Source organism: Trachurus trachurus (genome assembly GCF_905171665.1).
Source record: "Trachurus trachurus genome assembly, chromosome: 2".
Lineage (NCBI taxonomy): Eukaryota > Metazoa > Chordata > Actinopteri > Carangiformes > Carangidae > Trachurus > Trachurus trachurus.
The window spans coordinates 2772596-2797306 of NC_139914.1; the positions used below are offsets into that span (position 1 = coordinate 2772596).

The following is a 24711-nucleotide window of genomic DNA, read 5'->3' on the forward strand; positions in this document are numbered from 1 at the left end:
GGATTTTTTTTAGTTGCCGTGTCTCTTGTTTGTTTTATAATGAATTAATTAATTGAATTTTATTATTGTGTCATGCATACCAAGAAAAAAAAGGAGGACCAGAGCTCTTCAACACGACAAAGAAATAAAAGAAACAGGTTCAAAACCATTATCCAAAGAAAGAAAAAAAACCGAAGCTTCAGAGGAAATCATCTTGTCTTCTTTTCCAGGCTTTGGAAATAGTCTAAACATACTGAAATTAAACAGCCACTGCAGCTTCTGCTCATCAGAGCACCAGAATATTTCAGGGTTTTTTTGTCCACAGATTTCATGAAATAATATCCTCATACTTTGTACAATATAAAAGGAAATGAAACTCACTTCCCACTTCATCTAACTCACACATTTCACATTTTCTGCTCTCCTCAGGAATATATTTGAATCAACCAATAATTCAGGGCCAAAATTAGATTTAATCTGCATATAATATGTCCTAAATTTTGGTTTTGATGGAACATTTACGAACCATTTTTCTTCAAATTACAATAAAAGCTTATTCGTAACAGCGTTCCTGTAAATATACAGCATGTCCACCTCCTTGTAAATGGAGTAAATCTCTTTTGACCAGGGGGAACTATGTAATTTGCTCCATATAAATACTTTTTTATTTATTCTATCCTCTGCCGTTTTGTTCAGTCGATTCCACTGTCGAATCATTTCACATTTTCGTTGTACACGTCCTTTTTTTTCTATTGTTTTGTGTCTTTTTTTGTAGTTTTGTGTCTCTTTCAGTCTCTGCATTGAAAAACCAGTAAAAGAGATATAAGGAATAATTCTGCAGCTTCTCTCTGTCTCTGAAACATCTGGACCAGCTGATGTTTAGAAAGTCAGTTATGTAACATGCATGTTCTCTATTCTGTGTAAAAACCACTGTTTCACAAAATGTCAAGGAATTTAAAAATAGATCTTACTTTTTTTTGGGTTGCACACATAATTACAACATCTATTTAAAAAAAACTGTGAGGAGGCCTCTCTCTGAAAGTTCAGGTTTATTCTCCATAAAAGGAAATTCACTTGGTCACGGGCACATGGACGCAACAACACTGAGGGCAGTAAACGCACCACACACACACACACACACACACACACTGACATTCACATAAAATAGAAGCTATTTCCATTTATTTAGCTAAGTTTGCACATAAAACTAAAACATTCAGTCACGTTTTTCCCCCCAGATAAATAAAACCAAACACAAAAACTGCAGGTTTGTAACTTTTCTAACCAATCAATCAGTATTTAGATCATTATTTAGAAGTTTCTCCTTGTTTCGCAGCAGCTTTGGAAACTTCAACCATCTGGATTCAAATCTGCTTTTCAGAAACTGTGACTGTGGCCACGGCACGGCTGGCGGGAGCTGAGGAGGCTGTGAAAGCAGCAGCAGCTTCACACACACACACACACACACTGATGTAACAACAAAAAGAAGAACAGAGTAATGTGGAAAACAGCACAGAGGCGTTTGAGCAACGTTAACGTCTTTGCAGAAGGTTTTTGTGGCGAGAAGCGTCGAGCTGCACGGCTACTTGGGAAGCTGATGCCCTCTCTCTCTCTCTCTCTGTCCTTCTGCCTGTGGTCGTTTGTTAATTTATTTATTGACACTTATTAGAAGTTTTCCTTGTTGAAGATGAACTTGACGTCTTCCTCCGAGTGGGACCGACACTGCTTCCCCAGGGACTTGGCCAGCTGCTGCGGGCCGCACAGGAAGACGCCCACTTTGGTCCTGAAGACACAAAAATAACCTTTTAATTCATCGCCATCAGTTTTCACTCATGCAGCTAACAGACGTCATATTAAACCTTTATTTGATTCATTTTTAATCCACTAATTATGACAAAAAACCCCAAAAAACCCTGGTGGTTCATGTGCAGCTGTGCAGAGTTTCCTGTTTCGTTGTTACGGTGCACAGCTCAGATAATTGTGTCCTCGGGAAGTGAACGTCACACTGAGTCTAAAAGTATGTGTGTTCCCATTTGACCGAGAGACTTAAACACTAATTGCGTCAATTACCCCGCCATACCCCCCCCCCATCTGTTCTGCACTTTATGAACTGCTCATTTGTTTCTTTTATTTTGTGCACGAGGCGTTGGTTGAGTCGGCTTCCTGTCGGAGGCGGCCATGGCAGAGCTGTGCGTTAACAGCAAACGAGGCGTCTTGTGACGCCGCCGTTCCTCCTCGCTTGTGTAACGCTCGCATTAAAACTCACTTTGTTATTCCTCTAAGGTCCGTGGTTATAGACGGATGACTGTGCGCCGCTTGTGTACAGAGAGCGATAATGTGACAAAAGGCCTCACCCCGGGTGCTTTGACGCAATGTTGGTGAACTCGTTGTCCCAGTTGGGTTTCCCATAAAGTGTCTTCTGTTTGAGCCCTGTGATCGGGTCGTTCTCCGCCTCGTGGTGGACACGGAAGTGAGCCGCCTGACGGAGGAGGAGAAGGAGGAGGAGGAGGAGGAGGAGGAGGAGGAGGAGGAAAAACAGACGTTAGGGACTTTCAGCAAACACACGTGGACAAAGGTCGTCGACCGTTTAATCTAACCGGTCCGAGCAGCTTTCCAGGAACAACGGAAACCTCCGGAGTCCTACCTCGGTCTCCTTCCAGCGGGTGAGGTAGATGTTGTAGCTGAGGAAGTCGGTCACGTCCTTCTCGGCCATCTGACCCTCCAGAGACTGCAGCAGGTCGGCGAACCACTCGAAGGCCTGCGTCTCCGGGCAGAGCCAGTAGAAGTAGATCTGGAGAGAAATCAACACAAAACTTTACCAAACGTCCAGAGGTCACCCGGGGCGACCGGACCGAGTGTCGGACGGTTCCTCACCTTCTTGGTGAAGACGTCCTGGTTGTTCTGGATGCGTTTGTACCACACAGACTTGAGGATGGAGGCGAAGGGAGTGACGCCGATGCCGGCGCCGACCAGCATCACCACCTCGTAGCGAAACACGTCCTCGCTGGCCGTTCCAAACGGACCGTCGATGGCGATCCTGACACACACAGAGTTGATTGAACAGAATCATTAATATATTCTTCAATACTCCTCCTGTGTGAAGAACAGGAAAGACCAAATGCAGAACCAAAACAAGGCCGTCAGCGTCACTTCTACTAATTTCCATCCGTCGAGTTTCAGTTCATCAAACGGTGAAGTGAGAAACTCTGAAATCTGAAAATCTGGGTTTTCTACACCCGGACGTTTTCAGGCCTGATGGTCGTTTGGTTCGTCAGAGTGAAACCGACAGAACAAACGTCTGGAGCTGCTGCAGCTCCTCGACGAGCCGGAGGAGGAAATTGCTGCAGAATGTGGAGCAATTTCAACCGTTTCCTTTTTTGCCTCAACAATCGCTCCTTGCAGGGATGTGAATTACAGACCTGCAGTATAATAAAGCACTCAGGGCTTCGTACTGTATGAGTCACCACTGCCCCCCCGCCCCCCGCTGAGAGAGCTGATGGAGCCGCTCGCTCGACACAATCAAGAGCCACAATTTCCCTCTTACTTAGGCAGCTTCCAGGCCTCCTGAGTCTCGTTCTTGTCCCCGCCACAGGCCTCGTACAGCGCCTGGGTCCAGTCCCCCACGATGCGGATGTGGGCGCTGAAGTAGTCCTCCTCGGGGGCGGAGGTCAGGGTGAAGGGATGCCACTCCAGCCGGGAGACGGACGGACACTGGATGAATACGTACTGCCCCACCTCCATGTTGAAGCCTTTCCTCTTCATCTGCAGCTCCAGAGTCTTGTGGGGGTGCATGACCACCTGGAGAGCAGGTAACACAACGGGGTTAAAGGGATTCATCGTCTAAAGTGTCGCTTTACTTCATGTTGAATATATAAAAAAATAAATATATCGATAAAGCTCAGGAAGCAAAGAAAAGCAAGAACGTAAACAGACTTGGAGGACAGATAATAACAGACCTGAACGTCCTCTTCATGTTCAAATCCATACTCACCTTGGTGATAACGACTTTCTGGTGCGATCTGTAGAAACGCACCATCCTCTCGCACACGTAGAGAATCATGGGAGCGAGCACCCACTGCCACGTCTGAGGGAAACGAGCGGTGATTACTGAGTGCAGCTGGAGCAACGCTGTAATTTACTGACTTTATTTTGGTGGTTGTGAAGTGAACAGAAATCGTCCCTTTTCACACCACGGATGTAAAAGCAGAAGCAGAACAAACAGAGAGGTGGTGGTGGACTAGACTCACCCCCGGTGCGTTTCCAGCAAACACTGGTACCGAACAGTTGGACCCAGGTTTCCCCCAGTCCTCAAACTGGTCGGCACAAACATCTGGATCGTTGTTTTTAAGGTCTTCCACCTGCTGTCCTCGCACGATACGTCTGCAGCCGTAGACAAAGAGGACGGATCAGTGGACAAATAACAGTTCAGAGACAGAAGGTCCAAATGTGGTTCTGTCCAATTCTGAATGGGCTCATGTCTGAGTCAAAACCATTAGAGGTCTTGTTAAAGGGATAGTTCAACATTTTTGACAAATTGGCCCATTGCCATAATCCCTATAGTCATAGCAGTAGGTTCGTTACCTTTAATTGTCGGTGCAAGCTGTTTTTAGAACAGTGGAGCAGAGCCGTGAGCTGCCCAGAGCTACGCTACGGAGGCTCATGGGATTTCTTGGTTTCCCTCATCAAACTCATCAAATACACAATCCAACAACTCCACAACGCTCTGGTGGACAAGTTGTGACCTGCACATTCACCACGCTATGAGATAATAACACAACGTTACCACACAGAGTTGTTTTGGAGGGAAATTCATGCAAAACCTGCTGATGCGTGTTACCTTCAGGACAGTTTTTCATCAACAGTCTCTGCATTTCCCTCTAAAACAACTCTGTCTGGTAACGTTGTGTTATTATCTCATAGTGTGGTGAATGTGCAGGTCACAACTTGTCCACCAGAGCGTTGTGGAGTTGTTGGATTGTGTATTTGATGAGTTTGATGAGGGAAACCAAGAAATCCCATGAGCCTCCGTAGCGTAGCTCTGAGCAGCTCACGGCTCTGCTCCGCCGTTCTAAAAACAGCTTGCACCGACAATTAAAGGTAACGAACCTACTGCTATGACTATAGGGATTATGGCAATGGGCCAATTTGCTAAAATGTTGAACTATCCCTTTACGGTCAGGACCAGCTCCAATAGACATGTTGTTTGAGTAAGAACCGGATCTAGATCTAGGGTTATTCAGGACCAGGTGCAGTAGAGGTCGTGGGTTCGGTTGGGGTCAAGAGTCACGTCCAGATGTGGTCACGTCGAAGTCATGGGTTTCTGAGTGTTGTCATGGGAACTGGACTGAGTGGAGACGGGGGAACAAACACCCACGGGACCAGGACAAGTCCCTTCTTCAAACCCACTAATCATATAATCAACGCTAACGAGCGGCGGCTTGTCTGGTGGTGGTGGTGGTGGTGGTGGTGGTAATTAGAGACCCGTCGTCGTGGTGGTGGTCGTCATGGCGTCTCACCCGTAGCCGTGGAAGACGAGGCCGATGAAGAAGACGATGAAGAGGTGGTGCGTGTACCAGAACACCTCGAAGTAGGACCTGCGGATCACCTCCATGGACGACGTGATGATGAGGATGAGGGCGAGCGTGATGGCCACGCCCGTCAGCCCGGCGATGGTGGTGAACATGACGATGGTCGGGTTCTGCATCGGACACACACACACACTCATTACTACACACACACACATTACTACACACACACAACCTCCCCTTCACCCGCCAAAGGTCACGGCCATTGATCAACTTCCTTCACGTCTGTGTCGTCATAGTTCCCTCACATTGACCTCGCAAGAGAAACAAGAGTAAAACCAAATCCTCAACGCATCAGTGAAGTGGTTTTGAGTTATTTAATGTGTTTGTGAGATTTGAATCGTTTAGTTAAATTAGTTTCCTCTTTGTGTTTTTGTCTTTTGAAGAAATGGGAGAATTTTTTGGGGGGGTTGGAGGCTTTAATATTGTAGGCTAAGTGAGGGAAGAGGAAGTTTCAGAAAAGACAAAAAGCTCCAAAGAGGAAGTTTGTCAGATGCAGTAATCCTCCTGAAACCAAATTTAGCAATCAGCCGTCAGAAATTTCACAGAGTTTAGCAACAACAAGAACAACAACAGAAGAGGAGGAAGAAGAAGAGATAGAAGAAGAGGAAGAGGCTCTCACCGTCTCGTTGGTTCTGATCGGGTTCAGGAACGGCAGGTTGTCGTCGGTGCCGATCTCGGACAGGACGAAGGTCAGGAGGCTGCTGTTCCGGTTCAGCTGGGCGTCCATGAAGTACTCAAAGTTAAACAGATGTGCCACGATGTGCACGGCTACGACAACGAGAGAAACATTTTAAACATTTTGCAAAACATTTCCTGACATACAGTATGACTTTGAAAATGTGTGATACGATGAGAATAAATAAATAATAAAATGAATAGATGAATAAAAGGGGGAGAGAAGGAGGAGGGAATAAAATATGAACTAAATAATAAAAGTAGAATTAAATGATGAATAAAAATAAGTAATAACATACATCTTTCCTACATATTCATGCATACATATACACCTTCAAACACATGTGCATACATATGTAGTATAATTAAATTAAGATAAAGAGGTATATTAATGCGTAAAAATAATATGTTAAAACAGGATAAGTAAATATAATGCAGACTAGAAAAGAATGTGTAAAAGGTAAATTTAAAATGTACATATGGTAATTATGATATAAACAATAGTAACGGCACTTTTTACACTTTTTTTTTTTTTTTTTTTTTACATTAGCCTATATAATATTTAATACAAGTTTTACATTTGTGAAAACAATGTTGATGTCTTGGCCTTTTCAAAATAAAAGCAGCAAAGATGTTTAGGTGTTGATACACTGCAAAAACTCAAAATATTTCCAAGAATATTTGTCTTATTTCTTGTCAAAATGTCTCATTTCTAGTCACTTGAAATAAGTAAAAAATCTGCCAGTGAAAGGAAGTTTTTTGTGCTTGTAATAAGAAAGAAAAACTTGCTCCACTATCAGATTTTTCTACTTATTTCAAGTGAGAATATGTTTGAAAGAAGCAAAAAGTGTCTAAAAACAAACTACTTTTTATGTGATGAGTCTTATTGTAAGTATAATGAGATCTGTTTTGACTAGAAATGAGACAAATATTCTCGGTAAGATTTTGAGTTTTTGCAGTGGACTGATCATTTGAGAAGCAGTTTTTGCAGGTCAATGACTAAAAGCCATAAGGACCATAAACCACTCTTATTGAGGTCAGTGAACTGAACACCACCTTGACCTCCCGCGTTATGCTAATGAGGCGTTGTTACCTGTGTGGAAGGCGATCATGTACGCCACCAGCTTGTGGAAGGTGATGTTTCTGTCCAGCTGTCGAGCAGCTGTTCGACTGCAGTGCTGGACGACACAGAAACGAAACAAAAAGAAAAAACTTGTATCATAGAAACCAAATAATTCATAATAATAATAATAAAAGTTTGTTTTGGAGCGAGTCCTCCACGGTCGTCATGGTTACCTGGATGGAGCCGCGGAGGAAGGAGAGGAGGTTGCGGCAAACAGGAAGTAGGATCAGCATGCAGTTGAAGTTGAGGGCGGCGGCGGGAGCTCGGGCCCAGGGCAGAGCGTGCTGATGATGGGATGGGATGGAGAAAGTAGTGGATTACTCCCAGCCAAAAGAGTAATCAGATTACTCCTGAGCAAGGGGTCATTATTCTCATCTAACGCATATAACATGGTCACATTGACTTTTTTTTTCTAAAATTCAGCTTTAATTGTTGTTTTCTTGTTCAAAATAAATAAATTAGATATTACATGTAAAGCTTAATTTTCATATTGACTATAAAAGACGTTTCAGTTTGATTAAATGACGCTGAGTGCTCCTGCTCATTTGACCCACTAACACAATATCACTGTTGATGTAATCCCTCCATCCTTTACACTGTAAACATCAACATCCACTTATCCTCCTCACACAGCAACAATATAACATCTGTATTTTATTAAATCTGAACTGAAACTAACATTGTTTACTTTTTAATCTTCCCTATTTCATGATAAAAAGTTCTTTATCTGATGTCTAAAAATAAAAGCGGAGTCTCTTGTGTTTTCACTTCTGCAGACTTGAGACCAGCAGCTGTTGTGAATCCAGCTGCTGTGAGGGACCGTGACATCAGAGCTCCTTCCCCGCCGTCGACATGAGCTGATAAGAGCAGATTAGAGCAGCAGGCGTTTTATTGTGAAGGGCTGACAGCTCTTAAAACTGTGTCACCACCTCGTTACGGGAAAGAAGTGGAATCAATAATTCACCTGGTGATGAACTGAGACTGACCCACTGGACTCTGGTTTACAGAAGGATCCAGATTAAACTGATTATTCTTAGCTTCCTGTTAATCAATTGATCTATTGATCGTCCTGCTGCAGAGTGAAAGAGGAGAGGAGGAGGAGGAGAAGTGTGTGAAGCAGCTGCTGCATCATGAGGAACTGAAAAAGACCAGGTCCTGTTTTTCAAAAGGTTTCCTCCAACTTTCATGAATTAATTAGTTGTTTTTTTTATATTCCCTCTATTGTATTGAAACTGAGAATTAAACCGCTTCATTGAAACACAACAGACGAGTGGGACTCACCCCGAGCAGGGCCCTGCTGTAAAACCACCTCTTGACCAGGAAGTTGAAGTAGAACTGGACAAACAGGTAGCTGTTCAAGCCCAACCACACCAGCTGCAACACACACAAACACACACACACACACACACACACTTAATAAATCAACATTATATTGCAGGTATTAATTCAGTTATCTGACGTGTGTTTTATCTTTAGATGTTTAAAGACACATTAACCACTAGTTCACACAGCTCAGATATGACCTCAGTACTAATGACTCAGAACTGATTTGAGTCATTAATTAAATAAAAATACATATTTATATTTTTAAACGTGTAAAAAGCTTCTTAAATATGATTCAAACAGTTATCATTAAACATAACAGACGTTTAAAACTAGAGGAAACAAGTTTATTTCAAAATAAACACAACGTGACTGATGCATGGACTGTTTCAAAATAAAAGCTGCTTCAAAGTAAAAGCACGGCGGAGTATAAATCTGAAGTAAAGTCAGAAAATGATGCACAAACACAGTATAAAGTTAATAAAAAAGCTAATAAATAATAGTAAATACTCACAATGACAAAGATGGAGAGTCCCTCATTAGCCACAAAGTTCCCCATGGTGAGAGTCGGTCGGTGTGTGTGTGTATGAGGAGAGAGAGTGTGTGTGTGAGTGTTATATTGACAGCGTGAGAAGGAAGCGGGAAGGAGACAGTAAAGAGTTGACAGGCATCGTCACTCGTTTTATAACCTGTGTCAGGAACAAATAAGGAAGTGAGGTCATCGGGTCGTTTCCCCCAGACAAACTCAACTACAGTTCTACTCACAGAAGAAGAATCATAAAAATCTTTATTTAACATAATAATAATACACTTATCTTATTTTTATTCATTTAATACATTTAAATCATATTTTTTGCTCATGGTTTAGTCTGTTTTCTGTGTGTTTGTCAAATATAAAAGTCTTGATTTGACTTCAAATTAGTTTAAAAAGAAACATAACTGTTCTTTATACCAGTGTATGAATAAAACAATATGATATATAAAACAATATATAATATAGTATAATATAATAAACTGATCTCCAGCTCAGTGTTCCTCACCCTGCAGATACAGTGCAGCCACTCAGGTCCTCAAACAGACCAATTAACTAATCAAATATGAAAAAACAGACTTATACTCTCCATGCTGTGAAGACAAAGAGCGATAATCTGAGTCACTTGTTTCTCTACGACTTTAAAATGACTCAAACGACACAAAAACACGTTTCCAGGTGGATGAAGGTGAAGATGTGAATCTGTGAATCTGTGCAGCGGAGCGTGAACTCAGAGACGGTTGAGGAGGAAGTTAATGTTTGATGGTGACACTGTGAAGTTTGGAGGCAGAGGAAGTGGAAGATTTCTAAATGTGAAGTAAAACACAAGATTAATTACCACACATACACACACACACACACACACACACACACACACACACACACACACACACACACACACACACATACACATACACATACACATACACATACACATACACACACTTCCTGTTTCAGACGACAGCGCTCAAGAGGGGAAACACCTGAACCAAAACCTGGACCAGGTTCAGATCACTGGGCCCAGGTCAATATCGATCAATAATCAGACTTTACTTGGATATTTAAAGGGATAGTAGCATTTTTTTAAAGTGGGGTTGTATGATCTACAAATAGCCCCTAAGTACTTTAATTGCAGTAGAAGACTCTCTGCACTCCTCCCGTTAGCAACGCCAGCCCATAGCCCTGCCCAGAGATTTACAACATACAGTGTTGTGAACAGACCCAAAGAAACGGCCTATTTTCGTGGCCTAAAAGAGGTTTTACCTGAAAAAAAAAAAGCACAGTTCCATTGTTCGCTATAATATATTATAGTGCTAACAGGAGGAGTGCAGAGAGTCTTCTTCTGCAATTAAAGTACTTAGGGGCTATTTGTAGATCATACAACCCCACTTTAAAAAAAATGATACTATCCCTTTAATTTAATCTCCAGCACGTCAAAAAAAACACAACAAACGTCTGTCTTTTATTTTGAAAAGCCTTCTAATGAGCGTCTACTCTACACAGTGGGGAGAGTTTAAAGCGCCGACCCTTTCAACACAATTGCAAGGAATTAAAATGCGACTTTCACTCAGGATTACAGTCTATCAGATCGCTGCTGCGGATTAGATGTTGTAGATTATGTCACACCAGCCGAGGTTAAGACCCCACGAGGTGTCGGACCGACACAGGAAGTGACCACCGGCCGAGGCTCCGCCCACCAACCTGGTTTGATCCGGTGAAAAGAGCAAAATAAACGAAATGAACTCAGGTGTCAGATTAAAAATGTGTGGCGTCAGCGCGACACTGACACCTGCCTGCTGAGCGCCGCAACTTCAGTTAGAAACAAACATATTGGCAATAAACGTTTAGTGTGTTTTAATGTGATGTGATGATCCGATCAGAAATCACAAGATCAATGAAGCACGAAGAAAACAACGAAGCGGTTTTAATGACTCTATGAACCTGTGTGTGTGTGTGTGTGTGTGTGTGTGTGTGTGTGTGTGTGTGTGTCGTACAGTATTGGACTCATTCTGTCACATCTCGTGTTTGTCACTCTGCCATTAAACTTCAACCTTGTTCAGACTGAATTATGTATATTTCCCTGTTCACGACCACAACCATCTGTCTGCTCACCACACACACACACACACACACACACACACACACACACACACACACACACACACACACACACACACACACACACTAAACCTAAATGAAAACATGCGCTGCTGCGTTAACATGCAGCTCGATGTCAGCGGCTCAGTCCTCACATAGGTTTTATTACGACTATTATTATTATTATAAATACTAAATCATCTGAATTATCTATTCTGTAGGACGTCGGTTGTTGAATAATAAACTTTAATCACACAGATCTTTAGTTGTTTTAAATATAATTTGAACTAATCAGGGTGACAAATGATGACAAACTTTCATTTAAAGCTGTGAACATCGACACAGGAAGCTCCTCCCCCTCCAAAATAAAAGTTTTAAATAATAACCACTATAATTTTTGCTCGACTGCTTTTACAGTCCAGTGTAAAATCCACTTGTTTGTTCTTCTCTAACTTCCAATTGTTCAGAGCTGTTGTTCCAGTCGTATTGTTGTTATAATAATTAATATTATTGTTTCTTTAGCGTCTCCTCTCATATATTAGTTAAAGCAGAATTAAGCAATCTGGTCGTTTTGGCAAATGCTGCGTTCCAGGCAGGCTTTTGAAACCGTAAATTACAGCTTCAAGTCACGACATACGACTTTGTAGCGTTCCAGGCAACCCACTCGTGTTTTTCCGACCTGTTTTACTTGTGAAAGTCACTATAACGGCCACTCGTAACTTCCGACCCGTGAACTCGTACCAGATCGAACTGGTACGACTTCACAGGTCGGAAAAACACGAGTTACGAGTTGCCTTGAACGCACCATAAAGTCTTGTCAGCCGATGGAGTTAGCAGCCCCCGCCCTCGTCATGGATCTATTGGTCCTCGTCCCTACGTCACCACATTCAGGCTGCACACACAGCCCTTCATGCCGTTCTCTCTCCTCATTGGATAAAACTTGTAGGATACAAGAAAAGTTTTCTCCTCGGCTCAGAGCAGAGCAGAGGGACTGAGAGACCCGTGTTTCGGTCCAAACACTCTATGTAAGTGATTGCTGTGGGAAGATAGAACTATTTAAGACTTATATTAACACAAAAATATCGCTTACTTCTGCTTTAAGTGTTTTCGGCATTTTAACACTTCCTGTCCAGAGGTGATGAGTCGGATCTTTGAAAGCAGTCTGGATCATCTCAGCTGCACAGCCCAGACTGATGCTGAATAAAAGTGTGCGCTCTCAATTTGTTGGTCTCACAACTTCACTTTCTATTTTAAAGAGCTGCTCGTGTGACACGTCAGCAAAGCGGCGTATGCCAAACGCTAAAGGAGGTGAAGGTTAGAGCGACGCTCACATGCTGTGTAATTTAGACAAAAGGCCTTCGAGTGATTTTCCCTCTTAATCTGGTGGTGGTGGGGGGGGGGGGGGGGGGGGTAGAGGAGGGGGGGAGATTAGATTAAATCTGTTGCATAGCGACTGTGACATCACCACCGACCCATTTCACAATGCATAATCACAAAGTGTCGTGCCAGACCGCCGCCGTCGCCGCTGCAGCTGGTTCCCCTTCACCTGGACGCTGCAGACAATCTCCAACAACCTGCAGTGTAATTACTCATTAATCTACGGTGGCCCTGAGGGGTCAACACACAACACTTGAGCTGCCAGGCTAAAGGCTAATGCTTAAGCTAAGAGTCAATATGATCAATAACACGTGATCGTGTGATATTGAACTTCATATTGTCTCTGTTTCCTGTGACTCGGCTGAGTTCAAGTTCACAAAAGTTTAACCTGTGGATTTTTTTTTTTGCTTTGTGACTTGTGATATCTTTGATATGAGACGACCTTTGACCTCTGAACTCCTCTCTGTACTTTTGTTAGAAGGGGAAAAAAGAACGAGGATTAAAAGAGAGAAAGAAAACAGTTGGGTTCATCTAGACTGTGTTGTTCTGTTTGACCTCCTGACCTTTGTGGAGGCGGAAACACAACGACTCGACCTCGGCAGCACGGTAGCAAGATTTAGATTTTTACAAATTGGCTTTTCTCCATCCTCCTCCTCCTTCTTCTCCTTCTTTTTTGCCATTGCTACAAATGCTTTTATCTCCGTTTTTAACCCCGATGTGTCAAACCGGTGCCCTTCCTGTGGCCTGCTTTTAGCGAGTGTACGAGACTCACTGAGCTCTTCACTCTGTTAACAAATGTTTTTAATCTTTTCAATGAAACTTTTTGCAGAACAGTGTTTATTTACGGTGCGAGGTACAAGAAAGTGAACCAGGTGGCCATTGATATGTCCAGTTAAAGTAAGCTAGAGAACGCAGCCTCAGTCTGGTACTGCCATGTAAAGTGTAGACTGAGAGACTTCTTCTCAATCTCCTTCTTCATCTTCATCTTCTTCCTCTCCTCCGCTCAATGCTGCGCAATGCATGAATGATGCATGAGCTCCTTCTTGCAAGACATGACAAGGGTTTGCATATTAATATCACTGCAGCTGTTTTTTTTAAAACCATGTTAATGTGCATGAGATCCGTGGTCATTGAACACATCGTGTCTGAGGCGGTTGCTATAATCTCCATGCAATAATAATCACATGTTAACTTTTTGACAGTGATGTGTCTCAGCCAGGTGTACTCGAGGAAATTTGTGATGCCAGTTTGTTTGTAGGCTAGTGTCGTCTTGGAGTGTTTTACTTTGAAAGGTTGTGAAACTTCCCTTCTCTTCCTGCAGAGCCGTAACGTTGGCCAAAGGTCTGGGAGCTGGTTAGTGAGTTTACTGTACAACCATACGGAGACATGTTCATGTTTAAACTGATAGAAAAACGGCCTTGAACACACCACCACCCCCCTCTCCTTCTCCACATCAGCTCACATTTAGCCGCCTGGTTGCTTTCTCCGCCGCGTCCAGGGATCTGGATCGGTTTTTGATGAATCATTCAGAGGAAGATGCACTCTAGCTAATTTGAGCCGTGGCTGTGTAGCTGCAGGGCCCGCAGCAGTCACGCTGTTCTCATTGGTAAAACATCAGCGGCAGTGAAAACAGAGCGACACACACTCGAGGCCTCTCAGCGAGGGGAACCAAACAAGCTGCTCTGGAGAATAATCTGATTATTTTCGTCTCTGTGGGGCAAATCTAATACTGATCTGAGGTGACGGCTCTTTCACACATCGTCGCCGCTGCAGGGCCCGGGTTTCCTAAAAAACACCACAACACAGAGGAACTCATCGTTCACATCTCTGCACTGGTTCGACTCTGAATGTCTATCTGTACTCGTTTAGTATAAAGACTTTCTAACGTGGAGCTTCAAACACTTTAACAAATAAAGAAGCAACATAACGTGGAGCGTCGTAAAGCGCCCAGAGAACAATTAAAAATTAAACCTCAGCCGGGAAAATGTCCATCATGTGACATGAACTAAATGGATGTCGTGATGAGGATGTTCTCTTATGAATTAAAGATGAATACATACAAAAAAATCACAATAATAAATTGGGTTTTAATTATCTATTCAATTATACATACAGTTTTCCATATAATCCTGTTTTATTTACTTTGATAATGGCCACTTTGGACTTCCATATTATGTGACACTTGAACGCCTCAGAAAAAAAATCAATCCAGTGATGGTGAGAGCTCAGAATATTCCTTCACTTATCCTCAATGTTCTTCATTCGTTTCTGTAAAACATATAAATAAGAATAATACATTTATAATACATGCAAAATAAATGCATTAAAATATATGCATGAGTAATAAAGTGAACACAAGTGATGAGTATTGTCTTACTGTAGATTAGTATGGAAGCTCAATTGTGCAAAAGAAAAAGTGTATAGAAATAAAAATGATCAAAATCATGACTTTAATTTGGAATCAAAAGTTTCTATTTCTATTTCATGGTGTAAATTATGGTTTTGCTTGAATTATTTTAATTCGGATTAAGTGATTTGTAATTATGATTCATTAAGTCACTGCTATAATGAAGTCGAAACTTAAATAACGATAATATATAATTATAATAAATGTATTAATAATGCACTAGTTGCTGTTGCTACATGTGTTCCATGAAATAATACAAAAAAATATATTTTTAATGAGAGAAACTTTGTAAATTTAATAAACGATGTTGATTAGTTCGTGCTTTTATGGTGAAGCAGCATTTAGCTGTTATGCTGCACACAACTGGAACAAACTACCAGCAGAACTGAAATCAGCCCCAACTGTCAGCACTTTTAAATCCAGGTTAAAAACATTTCTCTTTTCACGTGCTTATAGCTGAGCTCTTTTTAAGAACTTTAAACTTTATCTATTTTCTTTTATTTTACTTTTATTTGCTCTTGCTTTTAACCATGTTTTTAGTGTTTGTTTTTATTCTGTTTTATGCTTCTCTCTCTCTCTTTTTTATTTTTATGTTTTGTCTTTATGTAAAGCACATTGAGTTGCCTTGGTATGAAACGCGCTATATAAATAAAGATGCCCTGCCATGCCTTTATTTTGTAGTAGTTTTTCTTTTTTCTGTTGGCACTCTTGTTCCTCCGTACGCCCTCTGGCGGAGCGGCCAGGAGGTGTTGAGGGGGGGCGGGAGGGGCGGGGGTCGGAGCTCCAGCTGGTGTTTGGCTCATGACGCGGGATCAGGTGGAGGAAAATCTCCTTACAGAGGAGCGCGGCTGTAGAAATATACAGGGGCGGCAGTGAACGCACCACTCGGCTCAGACACAAACAGCGGCCACTCGATCAGCAGCAGCTCCGTCCGCTCCGCAGGGACTTCACCCGGACTACACGACCGCAGCTCCCGGCTCCTCCTGGTCCTGGTCCTGGTCCCGGTCCTGGTCCTGGTTCCCATGTGGGTCTGTGTTTGAGGCTTCAAAGCAGCGGTGGTCGCGCGCTCTCCAGGGGGCTTCACTCACTCGACAGGTAAGACAGAGTCATGTTTTATCACGCAACCGGTGCCTCTAATTAATTAAAAGTTGAGAGGAAACAGAGATTCAGCTGTTTTAAATCTGCATGTTTTGATTTTATTCAGCAGAAAAAGAAAAATCAAAATCAAAATAAAAGAAGTTTCCAGACTTCTATCTATAATCTGCTTTTATTTTGAAAATCAGAAATGTTGAATAACCACAGTTTTTTTTTATTGGATAGAGGATTAAATGATTATTAAGTGTCAATAATTAATTTTCCAGCTTCAAAGAGCACACACACACACACACACACACACACACACACACACACACACACACACACACACACACACACACACACACACACACAAACACACAGGCACAGTAGGCTAAGTCTGAAGAAATGTACTTTAAAAACACTATTCACTAAAGTAACAACGATGACGACCCCCCCCTCCTTCTCCACTTCCTGGATGTACAGCAGCTACACATGTGCTGGGACAGATAAGAGACTGTCACACCTATAGAACCTACTGAACGTTAAATTACCCAGAATCCTCTGCAGAACATTAACCATAGAGCTGTACAGACACCGATCTGTTAAAGTTTAAAGCTCCAACACAAACTCTGACCTCTCACTTCTTCGTCTCTTGTTATTTATTCATCGTCAGCACCGACTTCAGTGGTGTTTTTGAACGGTTTTTGTTGCTGTTTCTGTCCCACAAGTCGCCATGAACCCACACTTTGATTAATAATATCCAGATTTATTTGTTCTAATTATTTAAAAACCTGCGGCTCAGATTTGGTCGGTTTGTTTCACACTCCTCTGTCTCTCCCTCTGGAGCTTATGTAAGTATGAAATCAGTGTTTAACGGACGGCGGCAGCGGCAACAAAGACTTTCCCTGTGTCTTTATCAGCCGCTCACAGTACGTCCTGTCTGCCGCCGTAATACGCTGGAGCGGAAAATCCATTTAAACATATATACATTTAGTTCCATCGTTTGTCATGTGACCTTTAATGTCACATGTTCGTTATCGGCGCAGAGACCGCAGGAAGCTGCCGGCGTCTTGTCTCTGTCTCTGTCACAACAGCAGGACTCTGTGTCTCTCTCTGCACAGGCCCATGCAGCTCGGAGGCTGATGATGCGTTCAATTACCTCGGAGATCTGAGCCAGTAATCGTGTCACAGTTGGCGATAAATCATCTATGCATGAAAGTAACACAACAAATCGTGTTCTGTCTTTACAATGTATTCAAGAACAATAAACCAAGACAAAGATGAACGGTGTGATGTGCAGCGGCCATCTTGGATTGTGAGCTCATTCATTTTCCGGCTGGGAACTCTGAAAATCTCAGACCTCCGAGTTGTAATTGAATGCACCACGAGAGAGATTCCACTTCCTGCACGATGCCGCCTGCAGCATGTTAGCATGGTGGCGTTGGCGTGTTGCCATGGGAGAAAGAAGGGCCGTGGTTCCTTTTCTGATCACTTCCTGTTTCTGAGTCATGTGACATCTCCGCCCACTTTTCATCTGGGAAAAGAGGCGGGGTCAATTTCTGAGCTTAAAGGGATAGTTCAACATTTTTGCAAATTGGCCCATTGCCATAATCCCTATAGTCAGTAGGTTCGTTACCTTTAATTGTCGGTGCAAGCTGTTTTTAGAACGGCGGAGCAGAGACAGAGTTGTTTTAGAGGTAAATTCATGCAAAACCGCTGATGCGCGTTGCCTTCAGGGACAGTTTTTCATCAAGCAGTCTCTGCATTTCCCTCTAAAACAACTCTGTCTGGTAACGTTGTGTTATTATCTCATAGCGTGGTGAATGTGCAGGTCACAACTTGTCCACCAGAGCGTTGTGGAGTTGTTGGATTGTGTATTTGATGAGTTTGATGAGGGAAACCAAGAAATCCCATGAGCCTCCGTAGCGTAGCTCTGAGCAGCTCGCGGCTCTGCTCCACCATTCTAAAAATAGCTTGCACCGACAATTAAAGGTAACGAACCTACTGCTATGACTATAGGGATTATGGCAATGGGCCAATTTGCAAAAATGTTGAACTATCCCTTTAAAACTCTGTGTTTTCAAGTTTAAAGACGCACACATGCGAGAAAACATTTACACGAGAACTCTTCACAGGTTTGTTGATGATTCTGGATAAAATATTACAAATATTTATTTATTGATTAATTGATTAGTTTGGTCGAAGATTTTTGAACTTTACTCTTTGAAACTTAAACGACCGTAGTTACAGCGTTGTTGCTTAACAGCGATGGAGCCGTGTTGATTAGCCTCAATGTGTGTGTGTGTGTGTGTGTTGATAATGTTAACTGTGTGTGTGTTAATTAGTAACAGGTCAAAGTGACCACAGGATTACATAACGCTGCTGTGTTCATGCGAGACCTCACATGTGACTCCCTGTGGATCGAAGGCCCTGTCTGTTCACATCTGTGTTTCCTGTGTCTATCAGTGTGTGTGCGTGTTCTGCCTGCGGCGCCGTGTGTGTGTGTGTGTGTGTGTGTGTGTATAAGTGTGTGTGTGTGTGTGTGTGGTGAAGGGTGGATGCTCTGACCACTGCTGGAATGAGCAGCAGCGTAGCTACATCCTTCAGATAAGACTTATCAACACTGGATCTGCACATGACGGTTAAAGTCGAAGCCACAAAGTCCGACGCAGCGTCAGACACTCAAACGCCTCTTCTTCTTCTTCTTCTTCTTCTTCTTCTTCTTCTTCTTCTTCTTCTTCTTCTTCTTCAAAGGGAAAAGCGTACATTTTAGATATTCTGTTTCCATGGAGAACGTTTGTTTCCTGAAAAGAAAAACTACCTTAACCCTCCTGTTGTCCTCCCGGGTCAAGGAAGGAAGGAGAAATGGAAAGGAAAGAAGGAAGGAAGGAAGGAAGAAGGGAACAGATTGGGTCAAAAAGGAATCAAGAAGTGAGGACGAAGGGAAGGAAGGAAGGAAGGAAGGAAGGGAGGGAAAATGATTGTGGAAAGAGGGAAGGGAAAAAGGAAGGAAAGAAAGATGGAGGGAGGGAACAGATTTGTTCAAGGAATGAAGAAGGGAAAGAGGGAAGGAAGAAGGGGAAAGGGTTTGTGGAAAGAAGGAAGGGAAAAAGGAAGGAATGAAAGATGGAGGGAACATATTCGTTCAAGGAAGGAAGAAGGGAAAGAAGGGAAGGAAGGAAGAAAGGAAGGAAGGGAGGGAAAAGAGTTTGTGGAAAGAGGGAAGGGAAAAAGGAAGGAAAGAAAGATGGATCAACTGGATCAAAAGAGGAAGGAAGCAAGGAAGGGGAAAAGGATTGTGGAAAGATGGAAGGAGAAAGGAAGGATGGAGGAAGGGAACAGGCTCCAGGCCTCAACACTTTCACACTGAGTTCTTCCTGCTGTGCCCATATAAGGCCGCTGCTCCTTTTCTTCCTCCTCCTTTCATGTCGTCCATGCTTGAAAATCACTGAGCAGAAAAACCTCAAGAGAAAAATGGCGGCGCCTGTGATCCGTTGACCTTCCCGTGACCTTGCGCTCTTGACCCCACAGGTCCTTGAACGCACCGCTCTTTGATTGGTCCGCACAGTCTGTTGATGTGTTGAATGTCACTAGAAATCCATAAACGACTTGCGTCTTTTTTTTTTTTTTTTTTCCTGTTTGTGCGCCGGGACTTAATGAGGAGTCTTTGTTGTTGAAGGTCAGACCGTTGCCCACGGCGACGGAGCGGCGCCCGTTCAAACCGTCCTTATCTCTTATTTCTAAATGGCTTTTTAAACGTTCGCAGTCGTCGTCGTCGTCGGGGCTGAATTCCTGCGTCGTCGTCGTAGTTAATCAGACGTTCGCAGACGAGTTCCCTTCGCAGAGAAAAGTTAATTGTTTTATTTTATAATTAGTGCTGCTTTAAATGTCAGCGTGTAAATATGAGACTCAGGGAGAGAGAAAGGCAGGTATACAGCTGCTCCCACAGCTGGAAACTGTTGACATGATGGTACAGATGTGGAGAGCAGAGGGTTGAACCAGATGTGAGATTATGAAGCAGCCCTGGAGGAGTGAGCAGACGTTCAACAAACCCAAACAGCTGGATCTGGGACAGCTGTTTTTTATCTCATGAATTCTTTTTAGTTATTTTACATTTGCATTTTCTTCGAGTAAATATTATTTCTTGTAGTTTTTCTTCTTGAACATTTTTTTTACTTGTTGTCTCAATTTTATTTTGTCTCAGGAATCTTTTTGAGTTTTTTTTTTTTCTTGTAAAACAAACTGTGTCCTTCAAAATAAAACTCCACCCTGCTGGACTTTTCAGAATAAAACAAAGCCTCAGTTTTAAAGGAGGTTGTGAACTCGGGGTCGTGTGGCCTGAAACTCTCCGTCGGCCCCAGTCTTGAAGCTCCTGTGGGGTCGTTAAGCCTCCGGAGTCGCTAAGGTCACATGAGCAGGAGGTGAAGGGTGTGTGTGTGTGTGCGTGTGTGTGTGTGTGTGGGTGTTTAAGCTCCAGACTCAACAGCTGTGATGAGGTGGAAAGAAACATCTTTACAGCTCATGCATCCTCGTCTCTGAGGTGGAGCTCGTCTTCATTTCTCTCCTCAGACTTTATTTAGAAAAGATCTTAGCAGCCGCCGCCCGGGGGGAGAAACCTCCTCCTCCTCCTCCTCTTCCTCCTCCTCCTCCCATCACTCGATACGTGTGAGTGCGAACAAGTGAAGCTACTTAACGTGGACTGAAAGATGGTCTCCTGCGAAACCACCACAGAAATATTTATGTTGTTTCTTCGCAGCCTCGAAAAGCCTGAAAAGAACCAGATCACTAAACTGTATCATAGTCACATAAGAATCGCAATTCTCATTTAATACGATACGCAGCATGTTTAACTGCACTATTTTTTTTAATAAAGAGGCACTTTTAATTGTGTTACTTAACCAATATATGATGTTGCTTTTATGCAACAGTTTCAACAATTCCATCTAAGCATGGATAAATTTAAAACTCAATAAATGTGAAAAAGACACTTTAGTCATTCTGTCTTGCAGAGCAGACTGGAGTAGATCATGAGGATCCTTTACACACCGACAGACTGAAGCAGAAATCATTAGGAATCAAATCGTTTTGAATCGAAAATCCATTTTGAATCGAATCGTAGCCCCAAGAATCAGAATAGAATCTAATCGTGAGACAGTAAAATATTCCCACCCCTACTATATCACATCATCAGTTAAACCAAAGGGATTCAAGTTTATTTTTCTATTCGAACGTCTGCGTTTCAACTTCCTCAAGTCAAGAAAACAAGAAGAAAAAATCTCATTTTGATTTGTTCAATCGATTTCTGATCGATATTTAATAAAGATTCACAGCTGGAGCGTCGTCATCGGTGACGTCATCGGTCAAAGGTGATGTCAGCTTCCACCGGGCCAGTCGATAACGGCCGAGAGACTCCGGCTCTGATCGCCTCCTGGTGTGAACGTGTGTGTGTGTGTGTGTGTGTGAAGGTGTGTGTGTGTGTGTGTGTGTGTGTGTGTGTGTGTGTGTGTGTGTGTGTGTCACGTTGAGCTTTTCCCGCTGCAGTCGTATGGATTTTTCTCCGTCAGCTCCGGTGGTCGCCGTAGATGATGAAGGGGCAGCAGGAGGAGGAGGAGGAGGGGGGGGGGGCGGGATTGAGGATTGATCGGGGAGACAGTCGTCACGGCAACAGGTGAAGCAGGTGTTGTGATTGGCCGCCGAGGATCAGATAGCGAGGCAGGGATGCTGCGTTGGTGTGACAGGTGAACCTGTGTGTGTGTGTGTGTGTGTGTGTGTGTGTGTGTGTGAAGGTATCTGAGCTCAACAGGCTCCAGCTGCAGCTCTGCCCTCCAGCTGTTGTACAGCTGTGTCACACACACACTAACACACACAGCACGAGGTTTAACGACTTTAACTAAGGAGTGGACATGTGAAAACAGGCGGAGTTCCACTTCCTGTCCTCAGTGTTTTAATCTTATTACATGTCATACTTCTTCTTCTTCTTCTACTCAATTACAGCGCTGCATGTCCCATAATTTCTCACTAATTATCTGGAGAATGGAGACGTTTCATTAAGTCGGCGTCCCGAAATAACACGTGGAATATAGACTTAGAAAAATGTTTCGAGTCCAAATCTCACTACAGTCTGGTGTGTGTCTTCTCTGAGCTCTTATTTTGAAGGTTTCTGCTCAGATTCTGCCTCTAATGGGCTGATAACTTCATTTCTAAAAACTAATTAACAATGTTTTGGAAAGTATTTTTAGTTTGGGGCTAAAACCGGCCCAACAGAGACCGACTTGTTGACACACGAGCACTTCCTGTCCCCTCGCCCGGATTTCACCTCCGAGCTGATCAGACATCGATGAGGAGAAGAAACATCTCTGGTTCTGGGTTTAGACGTATAGAAACACTCGGTTGAACCTTGAACGCATCGTGACCTTTGAACCTGCAGCAGATACTTGTCTCATATCTGATAGCGAGGAAAAAAACAGAGCGACGCATTCAAAGTCCTCACACAGTGTGGGACATGAGGCCTCTGTGTAGCCTACTGGACCGAACCCGACCCAACTGGACTGGACCGGACCGAACTGGACTGGACTAAGTGTTGAATCATTGGTCAGAGCTCCACAACTCATTGTTGGTTTGAGTTGCGTTCAGGATCGACGTGTTGTTGTTGTTACGTAACGGAGGCCCCTCACTCACCTTTGGATCTCTGGTCTCGGCCACGTGTTGCCACGGCTTTACAGCGCCATAAAGGAGGCTATCGCTGTGATGTCATGATCATAGATGTACTGTAACCAGGGGTAACCAATCAAACCATCAAAGCAACACCTGAGCTAATTAGCTTCAGCTGCTCAGTGATGAAAGTTTGAGGCTCTTCAGACACAAACTAGAAGAAAGAGGCAGCTCCTCTTCCTCCTCCTCCTCCTCCTCCTCCTCCTCCTCCTCCTCCTCCTCCTCCTCGGCCCCGGGGCCCGGTCACATGCATGTGCAGGGTTTCCCCCCCGACCAACCAACCCTCATCTCCCCTCGGGGCCATTTTTATAAAGTGCATGTGACAGGAAGTCGCGAATTATCTCATAATAACCGCGAGGAAATCTGCGTCATTCATAAAAAAAAAGAAAAATAAGTGTTTTTTTCACCAAGAAAACACATGACGAGCTCCCAGCTGACAGCGGGCGGCCATGTTGGTGTTTACATGTAAGAACACACATTCACACACATATACACACACACTGCTGTGACCTTTCAAAGTAAAAGCACTGGGTTGGGATCCCATGACAGGAAACACACCTGTCGTGTTGTTGCTGCAGAGTTTTTTTTACTTTATTTAAGGTCATATATAACCATTCAATTAAATATTCACCAAACATTCCTTCTGTAATCTCAAAATGAAAATTATACGTTCCATACTGTATATATCATTTATTATATTTTTCCATTGGTGCAGGGTGGGAGGTTTTCTAAGAATCCAGCATCTGGTTATTGCTTTTTTTTTTACTTGCTACCATGAGGATTTTAAATCAATATCTGTCCCTGTTAATGCAGATCCTTTGATATATTCCCCAAATAAAAAGAAAGACGAGTAAAGTCGATATCAAATCCCAGAATCTTCTTGAGTCCAGAACGGTTTTGTTTTCTATAATCTGTTGAGTGGTTCTTGATCAGAAACCTGGAAAAGTTTCAAATATTTCAACAACAATCAGTTTTTATGCAGCCGGGATATTAACTTCTTCTTCGTCATGGTTTCCGTGGCAATGTTTGTTTGACAGGGTGATCTGAGGTCTCATTTTAATCCACCACCCTCCTCCTCCTCCTCCTCTTCATCCTCCTGCAAGATCAAGGCCGGGATTATTCACAGTGATTGTTGTCTTAGCGCTGCAGGATCAAGCTGCTGTTTGCATGTCACTCCTGTCGTCCTGCTCCACCATGTGACTCCATCGGCTCCAACACACCAGCAGCCTTCTGCCTTTATTGCTTTCTCATGTCGCTGTGCGTCCGACGGCCCCCGAACGCCTCTCACACAGCAGCTGGAGACCAGAGAGGAGAGCGAAGAAGATATGAGGTTAGAGAGGAGGTGAAAGACGAAGAGGAGGAGGAGGAGGAGGAGGAGGAGGAGGGTGGCGGTGGCGTCCTGCAGCTCGAGATAAATCATGTGAGATTGAGGTTAAAGAGTCGATGAATCAGATCCTCAAATGAAATTAAGTCAATCAGAGTCCGTGACCCGACCTCCACTCCTGGCGCCCCGCCACAATAAGAGTCCGCTGTTTATGCCTGCACTCAGGACAGGTTCATTCATCATCTGATCGGTCATTGATCCTTGATCTTCATCTCTTGTTCTGTCTATCAATTTGAATATACTTCCATACTTACACACACTGCAAAAACTCAAAATCTTTCCAAGAATATTTGTCCTATTTCTTGTCAAAATGTCTCATTTCTAGTCAAAACTAATCTCTTTCCACTTAAAATAAGACTCACCGCCAAAAAAATTTATTTGTTTTTGGATCATTTTCACTTGTTTCAAACTAATTTTCATTTGAAATAAGTAGAAAAA

At 43.1% G+C, this 24711-nt stretch overlaps 1 protein-coding gene across 1 annotated transcript; it reads right to left on the minus strand.

The window, feature by feature from the left end:
* Positions 1-1021: 1021 nt before the first annotated feature.
* Positions 1022-9315, minus strand: cybb (cytochrome b-245, beta polypeptide (chronic granulomatous disease)). Its single transcript, XM_083986912.1, has 13 exons — positions 9203-9315; positions 8647-8739; positions 7539-7649; positions 7336-7420; positions 6187-6335; positions 5496-5677; positions 4227-4359; positions 3971-4063; positions 3524-3777; positions 2854-3016; positions 2624-2770; positions 2334-2458; positions 1022-1762 (listed from the first exon to the last, which is right to left on the minus strand). The coding sequence occupies exons 1-13, from the start codon at positions 9245-9247 to the stop codon at positions 1645-1647; spliced, it is 1698 nt and encodes a 565-aa protein (XP_083843038.1). The 5' UTR covers positions 9248-9315; the 3' UTR covers positions 1022-1644.
* Between the last annotated feature and the right edge of the window lie 15396 nt (positions 9316-24711).